Here is a 21,105-nt window from a genome sequence, read left to right as displayed (position 1 = left end):
TCAGCATTTTATTTCGTTCTTTAGATTGATCTTGGCTCTTCGTATGGGAGGTTGTGTGGCTTCTAGATAATTCTTATTAGCTACAAGAGATGTTTTTTGTTATTTTTGTTCCTGGATCATAGCCCAAGATAGTTTTTTTTGTGAGATTCTTGGATCCATATGCTTTTTTAGTGGAACCAATGCTTGTGTACCAGGAATAAGAGAAAGCTCTTATACGATTCTTGGATTTATATTGGAGGTTACACTAAACAGCTGATGCTTGCGAGACCTTGCTGTTTGATCATGTCACGCCCCCGATCCGAGATTGTGAATCGAGGATCGCGGCAACCGCCGCATACTCATGAAGAACTCTCTCCATAAGCATGCAAGGCATCTCATCACGATATCAATGCATCACAGCGAAATAAATTCAAATAATTATTATTCAACTTTAATTCAAGTAATTAAATCAAATATCTTACATCCAATAAAATTTTACTAAAACAATAAATCTAAAAATATTAGATCTAAGTTCAATGAAGTTGACAATGCTAATCTCGCTTCTAAAAGCTCTGTCCCAATATTTCGTCCCACTCTCGATATTAATTATCTGAATCTGAAAAATGAAAAGAAAGGTAATGAGCTAGACAGCCCAGTAAATAACAAATATCTCAACTAGATATTTCAGATATTATATAATTTTCAAGAATAATGCTGCAAATAAACATAAAAATATATTTCATGCTGATTTAATACAAATCAAATATTTTCAAATATTCACATATAATATAATCATAAATCCGATTCGATTCAAAACACTCGTAACTCAACAGCTTCGACTATGACCAACGTTTAACCTCCATTGGCGGGGTCCACAGAATACCAGCGCATAACCCCCACTGGCAGGGTCCACAAATACCAACGCACAACCCCCACTGGCAGGGTCCACAAACACCAGCGCACAACCCCCACTGGCAGGGTCCACTGAGTATCAACATATAATCCCCATTGGCGGGCCCCACAGAAACATAGTTAGGCTGAGAGCATAAATCCGATCTGTATCAAAACACTTTGTATCATAATATATCATAATTTTTCACTGAACATGCGCATAAATCGATATACCATAACATTTCAAAAGTACTTTTCTTTCAAAACATAATTTTCATAAATCATGCATAATTTCAGAGAATAATTATTTATTTTCAGAATAAATATAGAATATCTCGAGAAGATGATTCATTACTTATCTTTCACGGAGCACTGAATGAACAGATCAACTAACTTCTAAGAGATTCTTCCGTGCTTATTATCCAAAATTATATTTTTATATTAATTTTAATTCAAAATTAAATCTAACAAATCTCAAAATCAAAACCTCACTTAAAATCAGACTCTTCCCTATACTCGATCAAGATTATCAATGAAGCCTTCCACTTTACTAATCCTAGAGGAATAACTTTAGAGAGAGAAAAATCCATCAACAGAGAGAAACAATCTAGAGAGAGAAAATTTTAGAGAGAGAAAGTAGAGAGAAAAAGTCCAATTTTAGAGAGAGAAATTCAGGGTTCAGACTGAAAGAAGAGAGAGAAACTCTCTCTCTCATCATTTTTTTTATTTTATTATTTTATTATTTATTTATTTGTTCATATATATATATTTATTATTATTTTTTTTTTCTTTTTCTTTTCTTTTCTTTTCTTTTCTTTTTCTCTTTTTTTTTCTTCTTTTTCTTTTCTTTTCTTTTCTTCTTTTTCTTCTTTTCTTTTCTTTTTCTTTTCTTTCCTTTTTTTTCTTCTTCTTCTTCTCGGCTCTTCCCGTGCCGAAACAGGAGACCGACGTCCCCTTCTTTTGCCGGGCCGTTCAGGCCATGGCCGCCGCGGCGGAGGCCGGTGGCAGACGGGGGCCACTCCCCCAGTCACGGAGGAGTATGGCCGGCGGTCGATTACGATCGCCGGCGCCGGAAAATCAAAGAAAAAGAGGCTCAAAAACAGGGTCTCTTTTCCGACCGAAAATCGGCGATACTCGTCGCCGGCCGCCTCAAGCAAAGGTACGGGAAGATAGGGAAGGAAGAGAGGAAGAAAAGGAAGACTCACCCCGGCCTCCGGTGACCTCACCGACGAGCAATTACGGCGAGAAATCGAACGGTGTCCGCGGCTTCGATCGAGAAAAACGGAGAGAAAGAGAGAAGGAGGAGGCCGATGTTCGGTCTCAAGGGAGAGGGGGTCTTCTTATAGAGGGTCCTAGGACTTCGAGAGGTCCTAGGACTCCCAAATTGCTTGGGTTTCGCTGGGGAAGAAGACTCGAGTTTTCTTTTCGGTTTTTCTCTGTTTTTTTTTTTTTTGGGCTTTGATGGGCTGAATTGGTTTTGGGCTATAACAGATCACGACTCATTGGCAATTTTGGATTTTTTTTTCATTATTTTGAGAGGTGTGCCGCGCATTTTTCAGGGTCTGTTGTGGATTTCTGTTCATACTGGAAAGCAATTCTAACATGTTATTGCTGTCAATATCAAGTATCTATTTTATTGTATTCGAAATCACATTATGTTTCAGGTCATAAATGTCTCTTCACCAAACACTCCTGGCCTTCGCAAACTTGAGGGGAGAAAACAACTGAAAGATCTTGTTAAAAAGGTTTAGAACTTGGAAATTTTGACTGGGAATTTTCCTTCCTGTTACTATTTTCTCAGTCTGATAGTTTATTTTGTACTTCAGATGATGGGCAATTGTTTCTTTTGATTTTTGTGATTAACATGTAGGTGCAAGCTGCTCGTGATGAGATGCAATGGGCAGAGGAGGGTCCACATTGTTAGTGAAAATTGCACCTGACTTGTCTAAGCAGGACCTTGATTATATTGCAGCGGTGTAAGCTCAGATGATTCTTTCTCCCCTCTTATACTGTACCTTGTTCTGATAGCCTTCCTTTATGTTTGCTAGGTTGCTCTTGCTCTCTGCTTAGATGGCTGGTAGGTTCCCATTATTTGTCTGAATCTTCCTTTTGGTAATTTCGAATTAATGTTTGTCAGTATATTTCTTTGTCCATATGCATGCTTGCATTTTATTTTTTGTGTGGTTTGGTTGTTTTGCGGCATCATACTCAAGGGTTAAAGTTCTGGTGCTGGTACCCATCCTGGTCTAATCCCAGGTCGATATGGTGTCTCGACAGACTGAAACAACCATCAACAACAAGAATGAAGGGAAAATTAAAAAAAAAAAAAAAAAAAAAGTTGTTCCTTGGCAGCAGGCCATCCAAAAGTGATGCTATGCAACTGTCCCGGTCCATCCTTTCCGATACCAACCGAGACGGTCAGAATGTCCTGGTCTATGACAGAACCAATGTCCTAAGTGTGTTCGTACTGTTATCTCATCAGACTGTTATGGTACTGGCAGGACATGCCGGGGCGCACCAGGGCTCAAATCTCATGGTTATGAAGAGATGGTTTTCTAGACTTATGGTTAGAAAGAGATGGTTTTCTAAAATCAGAAAAATGGAGTTTAAAGGAGGCACTCTTTTCTTAGTTTTTGAACTTCTCAACTGATTTTGAGAATGCAAGGAACTTAAACAAAAAGAGGAAAAATTTACTAGTCATGCACTCCAACCTCTATATCAACTTTTGCAGTTTATTGCTCTTGCATAGTTTAAAGAATATGGTAGATTTATGAAGGCATTTCCTCTAGGTTTGTACCTGAGCCATCAAGTATAATGGCCTTGTTGCATATCTGGTCATCTTATCTATATATCTGGGTACTGACCTCATATATTGTGTTATTTCTGTATGATTTTTTATGGCTCTGGAAATTCAGTACTTTCCCATAGTTCTGCTTTGCAATAAATGTTACCCATATATCATATATTAAAACTGTTGCGATTTTAAATTATGGCAATCTTTTGGTTGTCCCGAAACTTGCTGTTCCTGCATTTTACTATTCTGGATTATCATAATGGCTGCATTTGAATTTATTTTGTGCAATTATAAACAATGCCTCCTCAGATCATATCAAATACAACTGTTTGAAGACCAGATCCTGTAAGTACACACCCATTAGCTGGAGAATCTGGTGGTTTAAGCGGGAAGCCACTCTTTGATATGTCAACCAATATTCTTAAGGAGATGTATATTCTTACTCGGATATTAATCTGCATCCATTTTTGCTGAAATATGTATAAATCTTTGGTACTGCATTCCTTTTTCTTTTCAAAAGTACTTCTTTTCATCTTTTATTTCTTTTTGGTGTGCTCCAAAATGATGTTTTCCAGCCTGATCATCGCTCAGTATTTTGTTCACATTCAGTTTTGTAATCTGACTTCAGAATACTTGCATTTGCAGGGAAAAATTCCCCTTATAGGCAGTGGTGGTGTTAGCAGGTATTAGAACCTTATAATTAGTAGAGACATTGCTGGATGCTTGCTAAAATGAAATTCATTAGCTAAAGTTTATTAAATGTTATCCAACACGGTGGTGAGAATGCATACAAAAAGATTCGAGCTGGAGCAACACTTATTCAGCTTTACATGGTCTTTGCATATGGTGGACCAGCACTCATTCCCTAATTAAAGGTTTCTATTGGAACTATACTGGTTTGTAATATTTTGATGTAATTCTTTTCATGTATGCAAAATGACTATAAAAGTTAAACCTAGTCTTTTCATAACCTTAAAAGTGATCATTTCACGATCACTTGAAATAGATCATTTGGTTTCTAAAAAAAATTCTACTTTTGCAAGCTGATATAGATAAGCTGTTTCAAATGATTAAGAAATAATCCATTCTAACATGCTTCCTTTTGTGAATAATTGGTTTCTCACTCTATCTCACTGCATCTGCTGCATAATCTTTCTATTATATATCCTCTTATTCTGCATCTGCTATCTTCCTGTGCAAGTGTTCATTAACCATCAGTATCGATTCTAGCATTTTTCCTTATATGTTTGATTTGTGTGCATTGTGTTTGCACATTCTGAAGTCTTATTTTCTTGTGCATTGATACTGGTCTGAATGTTTATATTCTAAAGCTAGGTAGGACCTCCCAAATTTTTGAAAGTTGAAACTGTTGAATGCGACAGCCCTGAAAAATTCCTCTATGAACTACTTCAATTGGTAGATGTTCAACTCTATGTGGGGGTGTCACCGGTTTGCATTTGAGGAGCGCATTTCATAAATTTGATGCTAATTATGTGCACATTTAAAAGATATATTTAGAGATCATAAGCCTTTAAATTTGTTGTATTCTCAATAATCATGTCAGAGCTCAACTAGATTACGGTTTCAAAGTCAGAAATATTTAATGACAAATAAATATCAATGTGTAAAAAAGTTCTGTAGGTAAAATATAGTAGATGTGTTTTGCCTAAAAGTTTCGTTATGAGATGACAAAAAGTGATACTCAAGTAGAATCCCCAGAAAGTATATGTTAAAAACCACTTTGAAGCAAACCATTTGCAATGTTCAGAACTGGAGAATTTTGTTGAGTTTTAAATCTCTAGGTAAATGGAGTTGCTCAGACTTTTAGAGGTAATCAATATGTATATTTTCTTTTTCCTTTTTTTTTCAATGCAAGGGATTTAGTTGATTTAATAGCTAAAAAAATCCAATGCCAGATTCCAATAACTCTAACTTAAGGCATTATGCAAACTTGAAATCAAGAATATAATAGAACCTCTATAACAGCCTCGCAATAATCTTGGTTGACCAATACAATGTAGTGTCATAAAACACCAGCCAACTTGGTCCTAAATAATCTCATATTGGAAAATGTCAGACATAATATATATCACCACACAAACACTGACCATACTGCCAATGATGATGCTCATTGTATCAGCCACAATTTTAAACCATACATGCCAACATGACAGTTGACTAGTTGTGGTGGATCTTTGATTCATCAAGTTGATTACCCTCCAAACATGTGTAGGTTAGCACCTTGCAAAGTTGAGCCTGGGATTTTTTTTTATTTTATGTTTGAGATATGGTGGAAATGCATCATCCAGGTTTGCACCAGAACTTCTCCACAGTGCATGCGCAGGTGATAACTAGTAGGTTAAAGTCCTGTTAGCAGTAGTTTTTATGTGCTAGCATGGAAGGAAGCTCTCAAAATTGAGTTATTATTTTGCTTCAGTTAATGCCCTTGCTTCTTTCAGCACTCTCCCATACCTTACTGATCTAGATGGACTTTCATTTTATCTTAGCTAATGCTGTCTCTTCATATTAAAATATAACAAAATGGAAAGTGTATATCACGTGTTCAATCTTCTTTCAGGATCTGCTTTTGTATGTCTTAATCTTATGATATTTAAGAAGCTATTCCATGCTTTACAAAATAAGGTTCTGATGATCTTTTTTTTTTCCATTTTCTTTTTTCAGGCTGAGCTGGCAGAATGCTTAGAAAGGGATGGTTTTAAATCCATCCAGGAAGCAGTAGGTGTGGATTGCAGATGAACTTTTCATAATTCTTAGAAGGAACTGGATGGCTAAAAAATGCTTGGTGCTGATGGGGCAAGTTGCTTTTCAATCTACTGACTTCCTTAAGCAAGTTGAGCCCTATTCTACTTACATACAAAAAGGACACCAGTTTCCCACACATGAGAACTCAAAAGGTGCGGCTAGTTTTCTCTTAACATTGAGCGGTTTTCATCCCTGGATTTTATTAAGTTTTGCTCCCTCTACGCAACCTCCATGTTGGAGATGAAGTTTTGATTGATACAAGTGGCTTCCTGAGGTATTCTAGAAACCTGCAAGTGATTTGGAACTTAGGGATGTTTTCTTTCCTTGAAATTATATTTATATACAGCTTGTTTGTGGAGGACAGACCTTTTCCAGTTTCTCAAAAAGTGCCTGTTAGCCATGTTTTTCCATTTATAATTTTGCTTTTGGTTGTTGGGAAAAGATAAACATTGTTACCCCTTACCTTTTTGTAAGCTGTGTTGTAAGGTTGTCAGATCCTATGATTATATTTTTCCTTGGCGCTCCTTGGACTGAGTTGTTTGCTTGTTGGCATGAGACATCACTTCAATAGTAAGGTAATAACAAGGCCAAGCTTGTATGTTCAATTCTATATGTATCTGTAATATACTGACTATTTATTGTTCAGCTTGGAGAGGAATATTTTTACTGAAATTGCACTGTGAAAAAAAAAAATGAAATTTCTACTATAATCTACCATCAGTTCCTGCAATTTCTACTGAAATTGTTAACCCTGATGATCCAGAAAAGTGGGGTTTTAATCATCATAATGTTGACAAAAGACTAAAGTGTTACCTTCCTACTTTGATCACTTTCATGAGGTTTAAACATGCTTCATCTTAAGAAACATGAAGTTGCCAATGCTGGTTGCAGAAGAGATTAAGAAATATTTAGCACCTGCAGGATTTGCATCATCTCCTTCAGAGGAAGAATCGATAAATCATTTTTAAGGAATTGGCACCACAACATGCTGGTTAACTTATGATGAATCAGATAGTATCCCCTTCATCTTGATAACCACAAATGGAATTAGCATCTATTTCAAAATGTTTTGTTTTATCGTCACATGCAAGTTTTGACAAGAGTCACTAGCCATAAAAATGCCTGTATGTGAGGTTCTCAAGTGAAAAGCTTGGTGGAAGACAATTATCTGGGAGGGTTCTGCAGGATTTTTATCTATATAGGAGTTATGTATCCTAGATTCTTTTTGACATAAATTATTATATATTTCTATGTGAGAGATTGGTCAGAATATGTGAGAAACCACCTGCAGAACCATCTATATTCACCATAATATGTAACAGAAGAAGTTGCAATTCATTATGTAGTCAGCCATAGAATTTTTTCAGTCTCTATTATCATAGATTAGCAGAGAGATTGTGATTTGCAGCATTCATGTGCATCATGCTGGAAAGGCACATACAGTTACAGACGCACATGCCTGATGGATCATTCTTTCTTGCACTTTTTTCTAGCATTAGATTTAACTCCTCGGAGATCCAACAACATAGATTCGTGCTGCTAGCATCCAGCTTATAGAATCTCTGCCTGACATCATAGGATGAATGAATGATGAATCATGGACACTCTCATGATGGATTAACTTATGTCTTGTCAAAATTGATATTAGAAACAAAACCCTGTATTTATCAAGCATGACTACACTTGAAATTTGCCAAGAAATTATCCATACATGCAAAGAAAGTACTTGATTTAGGAGAACTCTTGAAAACTCTTCTTGATCTGATTGCGAACACCCTGATGTCCTAATCTTGTCACGCCCCGAACCCAACACCCGGGTCGGATACATGATGGCCGCACACTCCTTAGAGCAAGCCCTAAAGAATATGCAAGGCCAAAATAAATCATTACAACCTTAACATCCATAACAATTAATTTTAACAATAAAATCATGTATAGGTACAAATTAAATTTCTTCAGTTCTCTGATCAAGTACTATAACACTCTATCTATCCATCTGCTCACCCATAAATCTAAGCCATAGCCAATCATGAACATCCTGTATCTCTGAAAAAAAAAGAAAGATGAAGGGGTGTGAGCTTTACAGCCCAGTAAGAATTCCCATATCACACTGATATAGTAATATAGTCTGAAAATAAAGAATAGCAATAAAATATAAAATCTCATGTTCAATGTCCAGAATAATGCAAACATTCATAAATTTGCTGTCTTGTCAAAATAGATGCATCATCATATGTTAACAGGTGAAACACTTTTGTTCAACAATTGTTTCATGCCTTATCTTTCATTTCTCTTTTCATAATCACATGACTTTTAACATTTTCTTTCTGGCTCTGGACTATCCAATTCTATACCTCAGTCATCATCCGGATCGAATCCACTTAAAAAGTCTTTCAAGACTGTCCCAGGATGAGCTCCTGGCCGGCTGTCCCACGTACCAAAGCCCGTGAGAGGCTGTCCCAGGCATAAGCTCCTGGCGGGCTGTCCCAGGCATGAGCTCCTGGCCGGCTGATCCACCTGTAAGCCAGTGGGGGCTGTCCCAAGCATAAGCTCCTAGCGGGCTGTCCCAGGCATAAGCTCCTGGCCGGCTGATTCATATGTCGAGGCTAGTCCATACCATATATCTCTTTCTTTTCATTTAATCATTATGTGTTGATTTCATCAATCAATTATGTCTTGCATTATGATCAATTCAGATATGTCATATCCATATAATCATGCCATCAATCTCTGATACATATATATTGACATAACATACTCATGCTCAAAATCAAATAACAGTATCTCAGGTATAATAAATTCATCGATCTCAAATCCGACGATACAAAACCAACGATGCAAGACCAACAGCAAAACAGCATATACATAATAGTGATCATGTACAGGGATTCTTACCTTTACCGGTGACTGATCCAAACACAGAAATCAATGTTCTTCTTTGATTTATGAATTTCTTTAACAAAATATTCCACTCGATATCATTTGCAGACAATCATCTCTTCGTAACTCTGATCAATATAAAAATCACATATATGGAGAAAATTACCGATAATTGATCCTAATACACAGATCGAGGACCTCTCTTAGGATTAACCAAAATTAGGACTTGTCTATGTATCTGAATATTTCACTGATCCATAAGACTTCTAGAGAGAAAAAATCCATGAAGAGAGAGAAAATTCTAGAGAGAGAAAGTGGAGAGAGAAAGTGGAGAGAAAAACCTTCGTATCCTTCTGATGAGGCACTTATGATCGAGATCATTAGAGGTCCTATCAGGGTGACTCAATATGAATCAAGTGTTACAATTTTGAATAGAATCGGACTGGGATCAGATCTACCGCACGAATTTTGGAGCAATCTCAAATCATCTTATTTTCATCTTCAAGTTTATTCTAGGATTCATGATGCAATCAGAGAGGAAGAAAAGATCCTAGAGAGACAAAATCCGTAAAGAGAGAGAAAAGTCTAGAGAGAGAATCTAGAAAGAGAAAATGTAGAGAGAGAAGGTAGAGAGAGGAGAGAGAAAAGAGAGAGAAAGGAGGGAGAGGAGAGAGAGAAAATTTCTCTCTCTTCTTCTTCTTCTTTTTCTATTTTTATTTTTCTTTTTTTTATTTTTCTCTTTTTCTTTCTTTTTTTTCCTTTTTCTTTTCTTTTCTTTTCCCTTTTTCTTTTCTTTTCTTTTCTTTTCTTCTTCTTCTTCCTTCTTCCCGCGGTCAAAAACAGAGAACCCGCGCTCTTTCCGAGCGCCTCCCCCATATCCGACCAGGTGAGCCACCTCCGGCCACCCTTTTCGGCAACGTCCCGACGCTGGCGGTGCTACCCTGTCGGTGGCAGTGCCACCGTCCCTGTTGCCGGCGGCAAAAAAGGAAAAAGATCACACAAACAGGGTATCCCTGTTTGAGCCCGAACCGGCACCTCGCCGGCTTCCCAAAAACACCGATGACCGGAGAATAAAAAGGAGAAGAGGAATACCTTGTTCCGCCGTCCAAAGAAAGCTCCGACGACCCCCTTTCTTCTGATCAACCACCCACGGTAACCTTTGAGAAAATTTCTCAAATCTCTCGATTTTCCTCAAAATTTTTGTTGTAATTTCCTAAGAGAGGACGGGGGATCTTTATACTGGAGGTTTCCTACCCTAGCCGGACTCTTTGAGTCCGATGTTGCCGGAATCGTGAAGGAAGAAGACTCCGGCTAGGAGTCTTCCTCCTCCTCTGTTTTTTTTTTTTTTTTTTTTTTTTTTTTTTTTATTGGCTGTGGCTGATTCTGGACCGGGGTGTTACAAATCTGCATCCTTTTTTGGCAGTATTCTTTATGCTTTTGGTCTATCTTTTGCAAATTCTCCATTGTTTTGACTTGTTCATATTTCACTCTGAATATAAAGAAACCATTGAAGTTCTAAAATCTCTGATAAAAATTGAGGGATCTATCAGCTTGAGGCACCTGTTCCCCATGTTGTAGACCTCCTCATTGATTATATCCTCTCTAAATCACCCCTAAATTTATAGTTCTGTTACAGTTCATGCTATCGAATTCTTGTTGAGCTAAGATGTTCAACAATCATACAACATACGCCATGCTGTTTCTCCTATATTCAATGAAAGAATTTCCATCTAGCCTTACAAACCTTACATGTAACTATAGATCAAATCATTCTTGGTACTCATGAGAGATTCAATGCTGGTCTTGGAGCAAAGATCGTATTTAGAGCATGGCATAGATTGGAGGAGACATTTGTTGATAGTTTAACCTCTAAGTCGTATACCATTATGATAATTTTAAAAACTGCTCATTTTTCTTCTGATAGCATTACCAAATTTGAGGTGGTTGGACTTATGCATGAGTTATTCTACATGTGTACCTTTAAGTGTCTGAATGACTGTAATCTGCATCTCACTAGAAGAATTGCTTGCCCTTAGAGCTCAATGCAGCGTGCAATTCAAGTCTTTGGGAGCTGGACTTGTAGTAGAACTGGAGATGATAGGCAACTGTGATGCAGTTCACCTAACGTAAACTAGGGAGAGATATTTCCTAAAATGAGGATCTTATCCAGAGCTGTTATAATTGCTTGATTCTTTCAATTAGGGAGTGTTTCTTTTCTGCATATTAGAGACAAGGAATCTCAAACTTGAGATGAGGCTACTGGAGTTGGTGATAGACATGACCATAATAAGCTCTAATATGATAATCTATTATACTGTTGGTTGTCACCATCTATTTACATTTTGGACTAGGATCTTCGTACTAAGTGTCTAGCATCACGCATCTCTCCACCTAAAGATTTCTCGAGGCATGTCACATCAGAGTTATGTGATGCTTATGTCTTGATGGTTTTCTTCTTGTGTGATATTGTTCATTTTTGGTCGAACTATGTTATTGTTCATTAGCTGTGCCTCGACAGGATTAAATGTTATGAGGATCGAGTAGGAAGGTCCCAAGTTTCATTAGGTTTCAAAATCTTGAGTTCTGTTAGTGGATTCTGCAATATAATATGCTGGCTGGGACAACATTAGGCTTGATTATTTTTTTCAAACATTATGTGAAATTTTGGAGTTCTGATTCTTAGATGAATAAATTTAACCATATTTCTCCTCCAGCCAACACTTTTTCTCTTCCCGTTCCCTATCTCATACTCCCTTATGCCCTTTGTCCATACCTAAAATGAACTTCAGATGGCATTGTTCAATGGAAGTACCTGTGCATTCTATATCTAAATTAACCAAATTATAACAGTTGTTCTTGTGTCATCACTCACTGTGATGTCTTATGCCATGGAAGTGGACAAGAAACTCTCTATTATGTGGATGCATTTGCTTATGCAATGATTGCACTAGAAAGATTCTTATAGCAATTTTTTATTTTATTAGATGGTTCATTTAAATAATTTTTGTACGAATACAATCAAAAAATTAGAAAATCAGATATTTCAAAATTGTCTAGGAATGATCTCCATCCTGATCCAAAAGGCTTCTTCAATATGCTCAGCTACAAAGATTGCTATCCAGTTTGCTACGGTATTTGTCTCTCAGAAGACATGCCTAATTATCAATGTAATGCATTCCTCCAACAAAATCGAGACGTCGAAAGAAAAGGAAGGTGAGTGCCATAGCAGCTCTTTAAACAAATTCTCTCTTCAATGAAACTTGAATCACCTTAACGGCATTATTTACAGAAGTTGGCAGCATTCAAAAGGGTTTGTTATCTTCTTTTGTAGTGGCCTCCTAGCATGGATGCATGAACAATATTCAATCCCTTCCACACTTGCAGACAAGGTCTCGCGTGCAAGCATCTTATCCCACAAGCAGGCAAACAGAAGGTATTGACCCTAGTGCTTTTGTGCCCATGGTACGGTTGGGATAGGAGAGGCCTCCCCAACCCCTAGTTTTATAAAGGCAACAGCTGGCATGAAGATTTATATGGACATGGGACATCATTGGAAGTCCCCACCATGAATTTTTAATCTGTGAGTTGCTATTCGATGCACAATTTTTTACAATGAAAGGGCTGGATTTTAAGGCGGCTGAAAGCAACATAAAGTTTGAAGGTGGTATGGAGGAGGTGCCAAAGGCTAATTGAAGTTCCTGGCTTTTATCATTTGTCTCTGAAGAGTTGCTGATGAGTGGTGGTTGGGATCAAACTCCTACCCCTTCTTTGGTGCCTTTTTTTCTTCATCATTGCATTCATGGAGGAAAGGTGAATCGGGATTCCGGGTGTTCGTGTGGGGATAAGAAGCTGTGGACACTCAGGAGAGTTTCATGGCCGTTTCGTGGTCATTTAATTCCAACCACCAAGTCCTCGGTGGCTTCTGGATGTTGTCAATCTGTACTCGTTCCCTTTTGTCCTTCAGGGAAACCCCCTCTCGTCGTCAACTCCTTTGACCTCCCAAGGACCCCTAATTAGTGTTGGAAATGCTTGTCTTCTCTTTGGCCAAGGAATTGGGTTGCATTGGTAGAGGCCTTCAATAGGTTTATATAAAAAATCGGCGACTATAAATTGATATTAAAAATGAATTGTCGATCATGAAATATTTAAAAACAATGCCCGCCAAAGGCTAAGCGGTGAATAGCCCCAGCCCAAGTAATTCCACAATGAAAGCACACGGTTCATTTTATCTCTATTTTTATCTTTGGACTCGTCTGGTTGATGAGAATAAGATGGGGAAAAGAATCCCTCTTTTATTTGATTGGAATTTTCAGGAAAAAAAAAATGATAACTTCTCATGAGAATAAACTTCTCATATTTTATGAGAAACAAAAATTTTATCTGGGACATAGATTTTTGGCTTTTTTATGGAAAAAAAATTAAATTTTTTTCTCAAAACGTATCTTTAAAACTATGTTTAGAATTGATAGTACCTCTTTCTTTATTAATATATAAAAAATATTTTATAATTTTTTTAAAAAATAGATATTCAATTAAATATAAGATATTTTAGAATGTGTCAGTTTCTCGTAATGGATCAAATATATCAAAATTATTTTTTTATGAATCAATTTTTTTAAAAAAATATTCTTATAAAAAAATGTTCTTCGTGGGAACCAAACGCGCCGTTTGTATTCCACCAACGGGAGAATGTCTCTCTCGGCGTAGAAGGGGCCGAGACCAAGGCATGATGAAAGGCTAAGTTGTACGAAAGTGATTGCTGCCATCACAACCGACCGTCCTACATGATAGCTCATGTAGGCTATGATCAATAGACCACATGGAAGTGTTGGTCTACTCTTATGAATCACTTTTTTCTGGGTCCCCAATCCCATGGTAAGAAAATGGAATCCACCATGGTGCCTGGTTCACCATATCACTTGTCTTCTCTCCACCGCCGCAAGCCTCTCCGTTCCTGGGGTCACATATTTTGTTTCAGGAAAAATTATACAGTATATTGCTTGATAACCTTCATGCAAAACCCTTGATCAGATTAATTTTCTCCTCATCTCGTAGCCTTTATATTATTCGTGCCAGGGTACGGTCCTCTGTTTTCCTGCTTCGCACTGGCGCTGACACATGCCCGAGATATTTGGTCGTCCTATCTATTTAAGAACATCAGCAGGAACCCGTGAAAAAGATGGAATCGTATTTATGAAGCTACTTTGATGACTGCTGAAGTACCAATAAAAATGTTAATATGGTGTTGTCATGGTATGACATGAGGTGCAATCAGAGTAAACTGAGGCTTAGAGGACTTTTCAACGTCCCCTTCTATCTACTGTAGTCAAGCATTTTTTTTTTTTTTACGATGGCCGGTAGATGATATGAACGTCCGTTTGGATATATATTTAGTTTTATATTAATTTTTGATAAAAAAAATTTTAAATATTTATATAAAATTAAAGATTAAAAAATAATACATTCCAATTAATATTTTTGGATGTGATTTTGCATCGCTATAAATGATATTATAGTGAACTCAGTCTATAACTTATATAGATTAGAAGATATTATAGTATCGGTTTATTGGAGCTGACTGATTATGAACCGATAAAAATATGAAAACATAAATAAAAAAATATATATAGAGATTCATATAAGTTTGTATTTAATCCCACGTCACTTGAATTGTTAAAAAACTGTCTAATTGCAGGGGCGCTCTTTCAAATACTCTTGATCTTAATTTCAATTGGCGGTGGAATTCTAATCCAAATCATTTGGCCCACGTACATTAATACAACATCTTCACTGATTATGTGCTCATCCTAGAAAATAAAACATACTTGAGTGCTTATCATTAAATTGCCTGTTCATTCTCATGTAGCTTTTTAAACTTTTGTTGCTCCAGTCCTCTACTTTTTTAACTTGGCTTCAAACAAAAACAATCTACGAAAACCAAATAAAACAGTGCTATATAATTTTTTTCTTTAGGAGCAATTACAAGCTGCGAGCACATGCCATGCACGCAAAGAGAAGCATGAATGGGGTTCTCTTGTTTCTTTCTCAGTTAAAGTGCTGACCAAGATGATGATGCATTGTTTGTGAAAACAGTGGAATGCCTGGTCATTTTAATCATAACTTGTGAGCATGCTCTCCTTGCATTTAATTTGTTCCTCTACCTTTTTTTCCTTCCATTCCGGAAGAGCTAAGAGAGCCCAAGAAAGAAGCACGATACTCCCACTAGGAGATGGCAATGGGGCCACAAAGTTGAGAGGCCAAGCGTGCCATTGAAGCCTTCCTGCCTTCCATTACCTTCTAAGTTCTAACACAAAGGTGGAGCCTGTGGTCTCACAAACTTGGTTCCCCTTGGGACCCTTGGATGTCTCTTTTTCTCTGGGAAAGAGAGGAAAAGGAGGCACCGGCCAGCATAAAGAGCTCGGAGCCTCCTCCCACTTTTATTTTGAAGTGGCCGGACGCGCCCCTGGGGGCGGCCACTTTGGCGCATGGGGGCCGATTCCGGGAGGATACGGTGGCGTGTGGATTCGCACACTTTCATGTGATCTTTGCTTTAATAAATCATGAGCAAAAGCATAATGGATGGTTAAGGAATAAAGACCATAAAAGGTGATTAGGGAACTTATTTCCTTGGATCGTGAGTCCTTACAAGTTAGAACACTAGGGTCCAGCACATTATTTTTCATGTAAGAAAAAGCTTTTGTTGTTGACATTTACTTTAAAATAATAATAATAATAATAATAATAATATCATTAGTAATACTGTGCAGATAAAATTTCTATAGTTGGTCCGAACATGGAAGGGATTATGATCGGATATGCTTCGAAAATGTTGATTAAAAAGTGAATGGCCATGCGTGCATAAATTAAGAAAAAAATAATGGATAAATTCTATGAGTATTTGAATAGTTTAGATGAACATTACGTAATCGTCCTTCTTTTTATGAATGTCTCAATATATGCATATGGCAGATGATGACGGTCCAATCATAATTTTTTCTACGATCGATCCAATTATAGAAATTTTTTTCTATGCTATGCATTTCTTGTTATATGCCAATAGGGCAACAATGCAACTCATGAGAAATTATTAATGGACCGAGTCGAGTGCACCCATCCAAATCCTAAAGCATGTTTCATAGTGGATATAATAGGTATCCTTCATTTGATCTTGAATGATTTAAATACAAGAGGATAACGTGGAGAGTGAATATTGAATTGATCCACTAATACTTAGATGCAACTCACAGATTTGGTGTCAAACACGACAGATCTATTGATTATGAAATTACCAACCTAATGATTACGAGTTTGAAAAATTTTGTGTACGCATGATAGATATCTTAAGGTATTTTCCGTGTCGAAATGGTACACTGATATTTCTCCTTGTAAGCAACTGCAAATTATTGGTTTCTATCAAGGACGTATTTCTGGAAGCCTCGTGAATTCTCACGATGGCTTTTTAGAATGGATGGAGACTCGGGGTGGTAATGAAAGCTCGAGTAATTTATGTTGCAATAATGAAGATTAATTACGTATATTTTAGAAAGAATTTGACAAACGTGTCAAGTGGGGCCTTATAAAACACTTAGAGTCAGGCATATGAAATGAAAGTATGTTTCATTAAGGCTGCATTTGGTTAGTCATTAAAACAATATTTTTTTTATTTTTTAATTTTTAAAAAATAAAAATTTAAAAATAATATTTGATAACATCATAAAAAATTAAAATAATTATTTTATATATATAATAATTTTTTTTATTTTTTTATTTTTTTACTTTCGTATATCTAAAATATCAAATCAAAAAGTAAAGAATCTGAATCTGTCTTCCTCGTCAAGCTCTTCACTTCTCTATATCCTTCTTTTTTCTTTTTTTCTGGATTTTTCTTTCTCGTCGAGCTCTTTATCTACCATCTCCAAATGCTGCTTTTTGTTTTATAGCACCGTAGTTACCAAACATATTTTTATTTTTTTATTTTTACTCAATAACAAAAATTTTAAAAAAATATATTTTTAAAAAATTAAAAATTAAAAAAATTAGTCCAACGCATCGTAAATTAATCATGCATTAGTATTGTTGGTTGATGCGAACAAAGCAAAGTCCGCAGAATGAAGATAACATTTTATTGTTGGTTGATGCGAACAAAGCAAAGTCCGCAGAATGAAGATAACATTTGCGAGCCACGTCTTGTTGACTTGGGCTGCACACAAACTCGTCAGGTTATGCGGACATAGATTTTAATATCGGACCCAGAAGATGAACCATGTCTCATGGTGCATCGTGTATAGACCTTGACCGTCAACTATCCTTGATAAATTATTAAATTCTATCAAATACCTGATGTCTTTACTAGTATTTCATATGTTTATGGCAAACGTTCATAAATCCATTCTCCTCTTTTCGACTTACGGGTCCCAGTGAAGAAGATCGCGTTCATTCATTTATTCATTATTTACTCCCATCATCATCCATCACCAAAACATGCCACTCATTATAAATTTGCTCATATACTTCTTAAAACAAATTTAATCCTCCAAGAGACTTTATTTAACTAGAGAAGTAATCTCAAACCTTCATTTTTTTTTTTTTTTTTTAGCACAAATTCTGTGTGGTTCATGCATACGATAAACAAAATCGACGGTCATGAAATAAGATAGTCCAAAAATATATATTGTATTACATATATATTATTTGGTGATATTTTATTTTCTGAGCATTCCGTTTTGCAGGGAGGTTGTGTAAGTTCACAAAAAAAATGGAACTAATGATGGCTGTACGTACGGCCCCTCCCTTTCCTCCCACTCCCGCATTATTGGACGTATCCCAATTGTACTCTTCTAAATTAAACCCCCCATTAGTTATCCTCGCTCCGAATTAACAACAACAAAACTAATTCTTAGTTACCCTCCATCGAGCTACCACTTATTCCGTATTCACTTATTCACTTAGTTATTCCGTATCCAACGAGCTCCATTAGATTAGTTACCAACCCCTCACAGGCCCACACCCCCAACCCCTACCACGATAAATAACCAAAGCACTTTTACTCTTATTCGAAAACCCCCTCTCTATCCCTATCTCAACTGTAACCCAACAACCGCTGGAAAATAAAGAACTTCTCGAATAGCCGAGAAGAGTGTCTTCTCTCTACTCTCTCTCTCTTCCTTTCTTGTTTATCTCCTCTTCCGCTTCTCTTCTTCTCTGGCAATGGCCGTCCTCCCACGGAGCCCGCCAAAGACCGGCCTCCATAGCGCGATCTGGGCCGCCAAACTCGCCTTCCTCATCGCCGGAATCTTCTCCATTGCCGCCTTCGCCAGGATTGCCGTCCCCTACACCGCCGCCTTCCTCGCTTTTGTCCTCCCCCGCGCCTGGGCCGCCCTCCGCACCTGGCTCGTTCCCCCCTACCTTTTCATTACCGTCCATCTCATCATCATCGTCATCTGGAAGCTCTCCGACCAGAAACACCCCCACTCCTGGCCCGCCGACAAGTCCCCAGACTCCTCTCAACCCCTCAAACCAAAAGATTTCGGAACTTCACCTCTTCCACGGAAGCCCTCGCCGGAGATCTGGCCAGAAACGTCCTCCGATCCGCCGGAATCCGATGCGGCGACGCCGGCTCCGGCGAAGGAACCCGGCGAGCCCTCCTCACCGTCGGACGTGTCGTGCCTCACGACGGACTCCGGCGAGAAGTCCACCGCTGTGTCCATCCTCGACGTCAAGAAAAGCATCGCGCCCGCGCCGGAGAGCGTCGAACCGGTGGAGGAGGAGGAGCCGGCGGCCCTGGCGCCGGCGCTGGGGGTGGAGATCGAGGAGAACGACTCGATGGACGACACGTGGAAGGCGATCATGGAGAGGTCGATGTCGAGGTCCTCCCGATCGGAGGTGGCGACCGCAAGAGGAATGATCAGGGCGGCGCCGGCAGCGGTGGATCCCGACGAGATGAACCGCCGGTTCGAGGATTTTATAAAGAAGAAAAAGGATGAGATCCGGCTTCAGAGGCACGAGTCGGACCTGCGGCGGTTCGAGATGGTTAACCGCCCTTTATACTAATTAATCCCCATCTCCTCCGTCATTACCCTCTCTCACTCCCTTCTCTATTATCCATTAATTACTCCTTTTATGAAGATTAGTGAAGGAGATCAAAAGGGCAACACGCATGGATTACTCTTCTTCTCTCCGTTTCTCTTTTTTTTCACTCGTCGGATGGAGAGAAGAAGAAACCTAATTTTCAGGTAATTTTCTTCCTTTTTTTTTTGCCACCGTACGATCGCGTGCCAAAATTAGTTATTCTGTCCTTGTCCTAGAAGTCGAGCCAGGGGCATTCCGGTCATTATATGTTTTATGTGTTTTTTTCGATGATATTATTTACTGCTGTCAATTTTTGTCGTACATTTGGGTTGGGAGTTCAAATTTTGAATTCGTTCCCTCCGGGTGATAAAACTTTATTCCCTTCAGGCTTCCTTTTTTGCTTACCGACATGGATGGGAGATAAAGGATGGAAGTGACTCGTTTGCTGATAGGACTGGATGATGGCTTTGCTGCCGGGGCCGGTGTTCACCTTTTTTTGGTCTTCCACTGGGTATTACTAGACTACTGTTTGCTATAATTGTTTTACGGATGATTACCAGCTTACAGCTGTCTTCATACTGTTTATATTTATGTGGTGCGTGTTGGTGTTTGTGACATAAATTTCCGTTGCTGTTGGGTGGAATGTCGTGTTCACTTCTTAATATCAATGTCTCATTGCTTTTTGTTATTAGGTAGAACATGCATCCTGTTTTCCTTTTTTTCTGCATTTATTATTGCAATTTATAATATATGATAACATTATGGTAGCTTATATTATAAATGATAATAATATAGGATGGTGGGTTTAAAGAATACAAGCAACCAACGAAGAATTTTCAGTAATGGTAGTCTTTAGCTTTCACATTTGCAGCTGTTTGTTCTGCTCCAGCGAAGATGGTCTTCCAATAACATTGTTGGGATTGGCATGCAAGCTTGGGAACATCCCACTCTCAGTCAGCGGTAATAAACTCTGCTGAAAGAATTCTGTTCAAAGCGACCTCAGAGAACCATGGGTCTTCATAAAATTTTATCGTATTCCCACTACCAGAAGACAATCTGAACTCATGCTTTAAAATGTGAGCACCCATAGATACGGTCCTCCTTGTAGGAGATGCTGAATGGCAAGGTTTATAACTGATCGAGAGCTATTAAAATGGTATTTAGCAAGACTAACCGTGCTCTACAAAGTTAATGGAGAGCCAGGTCAGCTGCTGCTTCGCACATTAAGACTGTTCAATGGTCATGGAGAGAATATAAGCTGTGTTCGATTTGTGACTAGAAGATCGTAACTAGAATCGTAATTGAAATGATTAGAATCAGAATGGAAATGATCATATTTTTAAATATATTGGATTTGTGATTCAAATAGAAATCAGAATTGAAATGAGTTTTGAATACAAATAAAAAAAAAATTGAAATTGAGTTAATTTAAAGATCAAGGCATTCTCATTCTCTTCTGAATTAGAATCGAAATAAAATTTTTTTCAAATAAATAAGTGGAATGAGAGTCACTTGTTCCTATTTTAAAGTCGATTTATCCCAACCAAACATGCTTGTATTCCTAAATCTTGTTGGATCTAAATCAGCAAACAACATCCGGCGGGTTGAAGCGCAACTTTTTTTCGGTTGGAAGAGTAACCCCACACAACTCCTCTAAATTAGCTAACACCTTCATGGGAATGGGGCAGTTAGATGTCAGGTAAGTAGAGTGGAAATCATCCCTGATTGGA

At 37.8% G+C, this 21,105-nt stretch overlaps 1 protein-coding gene and 1 long non-coding RNA gene across 2 annotated transcripts; both read left to right on the top strand.

Moving 5' to 3' along the window:
* Positions 1-2,530: 2,530 nt before the first annotated feature.
* Positions 2,531-13,324, top strand: LOC105055530 (uncharacterized). The gene is made up of 6 exons (XR_012135878.1): positions 2,531-2,615; positions 2,741-2,844; positions 2,919-4,347; positions 6,347-7,002; positions 12,365-12,520; positions 12,639-13,324. It is a non-coding gene; the product is annotated as an uncharacterized lncRNA (long non-coding RNA).
* A 5,061-nt stretch (positions 13,325-18,385) lies between these two features.
* LOC105055449 (uncharacterized) lies at positions 18,386-20,063 on the top strand. The gene is made up of 2 exons (XM_010937258.4): positions 18,386-19,539; positions 19,763-20,063. Exon 1 carries the CDS (start codon positions 18,515-18,517, stop codon positions 19,355-19,357), a length of 843 nt encoding a protein of 280 aa, XP_010935560.1. The 5' UTR covers positions 18,386-18,514; the 3' UTR covers positions 19,358-19,539; positions 19,763-20,063.
* The last annotated feature ends 1,042 nt before the right edge of the window (positions 20,064-21,105 follow it).

This window comes from Elaeis guineensis, chromosome 12 (genome assembly GCF_000442705.2).
Source record: "Elaeis guineensis isolate ETL-2024a chromosome 12, EG11, whole genome shotgun sequence".
NCBI classification, from domain to species: domain Eukaryota; kingdom Viridiplantae; phylum Streptophyta; class Magnoliopsida; order Arecales; family Arecaceae; genus Elaeis; species Elaeis guineensis.
Note: the sequence above shows the minus strand (reverse complement) of the source record. Positions and strands in the feature narration are given on the sequence as shown.